The sequence below is a fragment of the Acanthamoeba castellanii genome (assembly GCF_000313135.1).
Source record: "Acanthamoeba castellanii str. Neff unplaced genomic scaffold scf7180000084582, whole genome shotgun sequence".
In the NCBI taxonomy this organism is placed as follows: Eukaryota; Discosea; order Longamoebia; family Acanthamoebidae; genus Acanthamoeba; species Acanthamoeba castellanii.
The window spans coordinates 74,306-75,504 of record NW_004457252.1 but is presented as its reverse complement, the minus strand read 5'-3'; the positions used below and the strand labels follow the sequence as shown (position 1 = coordinate 75,504).

The 1,199-nt window shown below is 59.0% G+C and overlaps 3 protein-coding genes across 3 annotated transcripts in view; 1 reads left to right on the top strand and 2 right to left on the bottom strand.

Annotated features, from left to right (window-relative positions):
* Positions 1–135, bottom strand: part of ACA1_048390 (domain found in dishevelled, egl10, and pleckstrin domain containing protein) — a gene marked incomplete at both ends in the record, with an annotated part of 1,142 nt that extends 1,007 nt beyond the window's left edge. Inside the window, one exon of the mRNA XM_004333004.1 lies at positions 98–135. Within this exon, the coding sequence (XP_004333052.1) occupies positions 98–135 (38 nt within the window). The remainder of the gene's footprint in view (positions 1–97) is intronic.
* A 7-nt stretch (positions 136–142) lies between these two features.
* ACA1_048380 (uncharacterized protein) overlaps positions 143–1,199 on the top strand; it is a gene marked incomplete at both ends in the record, with an annotated part of 1,195 nt that continues 138 nt past the window's right edge. Inside the window, 4 exons of the mRNA XM_004333003.1 lie at positions 143–220; positions 321–476; positions 665–1,002; positions 1,126–1,167. Coding sequence (XP_004333051.1) covers positions 143–220; positions 321–476; positions 665–1,002; positions 1,126–1,167 — 614 coding nt within the window. The remainder of the gene's footprint in view (positions 221–320; positions 477–664; positions 1,003–1,125; positions 1,168–1,199) is intronic.
* Positions 797–1,199, bottom strand: part of ACA1_048370 (GTPaseactivator protein) — a gene marked incomplete at both ends in the record, with an annotated part of 3,491 nt that continues 3,088 nt past the window's right edge. The window contains one exon of the mRNA XM_004333002.1: positions 797–1,027. Coding sequence (XP_004333050.1) covers positions 797–1,027 — 231 coding nt within the window. The remainder of the gene's footprint in view (positions 1,028–1,199) is intronic.

Here is a 1,199-nt window from a genome sequence, read left to right as displayed (position 1 = left end):
GATGCCCTCGACGCCTACATGCAGGTGCGTACCGCAACTGACACACACACACACACACACACACCACACACACACACACACAATCGGCGATTCTCACGTGGTGATGCGTTCTCGTGTGTGTGCGGTACAGATCATTTCGTCGATGGGCGAGGAGACGATTCCTCTCGAAAAGTTGTTCAGCACGCCCGAGGCCCTTCAGAAGATGAACTTCTTTTGCGAGGTGCCGCTCTCTCGTTTATAGTTATGACGTGTTTCGTCTTCGTTCTTTCATGCCTGACCGCGGATTCGTTCTTTTTTCTCACCATCACCGTCATCATCAGACGTGCCTGGGAGCGGGGTACGACAAGGAGGCGTGCGGGAAGTACTTCCTGCCGCAGCTGCTGCTCTACTTTCTTCGCTTCCTCGACATCTACGACAACTCGCTCAAGGGCGCCCTCATGGACAACTACCTCGAAGAGCTCAAGCGCATGCAGATGGTGCGTACATCCACCCACCCAGCCACCACCACCACCACCACCACCACCACCACCACCACCACCACCACCACCACCGCCACCACCGCCACCACCGCCACCACCACTTCATCCTCCTCTTTCTGCGTCGTGAGGTCATCATTGGTGACGCTGACCACACGAGCGACCGAACGCGCGCCTGATGGGTGCAGGAGTCGCGAATGAAGGACGACAAGGGCGTGAAGCAGCTGTGGGAGAAGATGAAGCAGCAGAAGGAGGAGCAGGAAAAGGCTACGAAGACCGCCCCCGCTGCCAGCGGAGGCAAGAAGGCCGCCGCGGCCAAGTCAACGACGGCACCGGTGGTCAATAAGGGCCAGGCCCAGCAGGCCGCAGAGAAGGCGAAGGCGGAGGGCGAGGGCGTGGAGATCACTGACGTCGACGAAGACGACGAAGAGAAGCAGCGGGAGGAGCACGTCAACCGACTGCTCGGGAACATCAACATCTTTGCCGACATGCAGAGGGACAAGCACGAACGCGAGGAAATGCTCGAGTACGGCGCGCGCCTTCCTTACCCTCTGCCCTTTCTCCATCGTCGCACGAACTATGCATCACTGATACACGCACACGCACATGCACACGCACACGCACACGCACACGCACACGACACTCCCAGAAAGCGCATGGGAGCCAAGAACGAGATCCACTTCCTCGAGAAGTCGGCCACCAAGGGCAGGGAGCTGCTCGGAG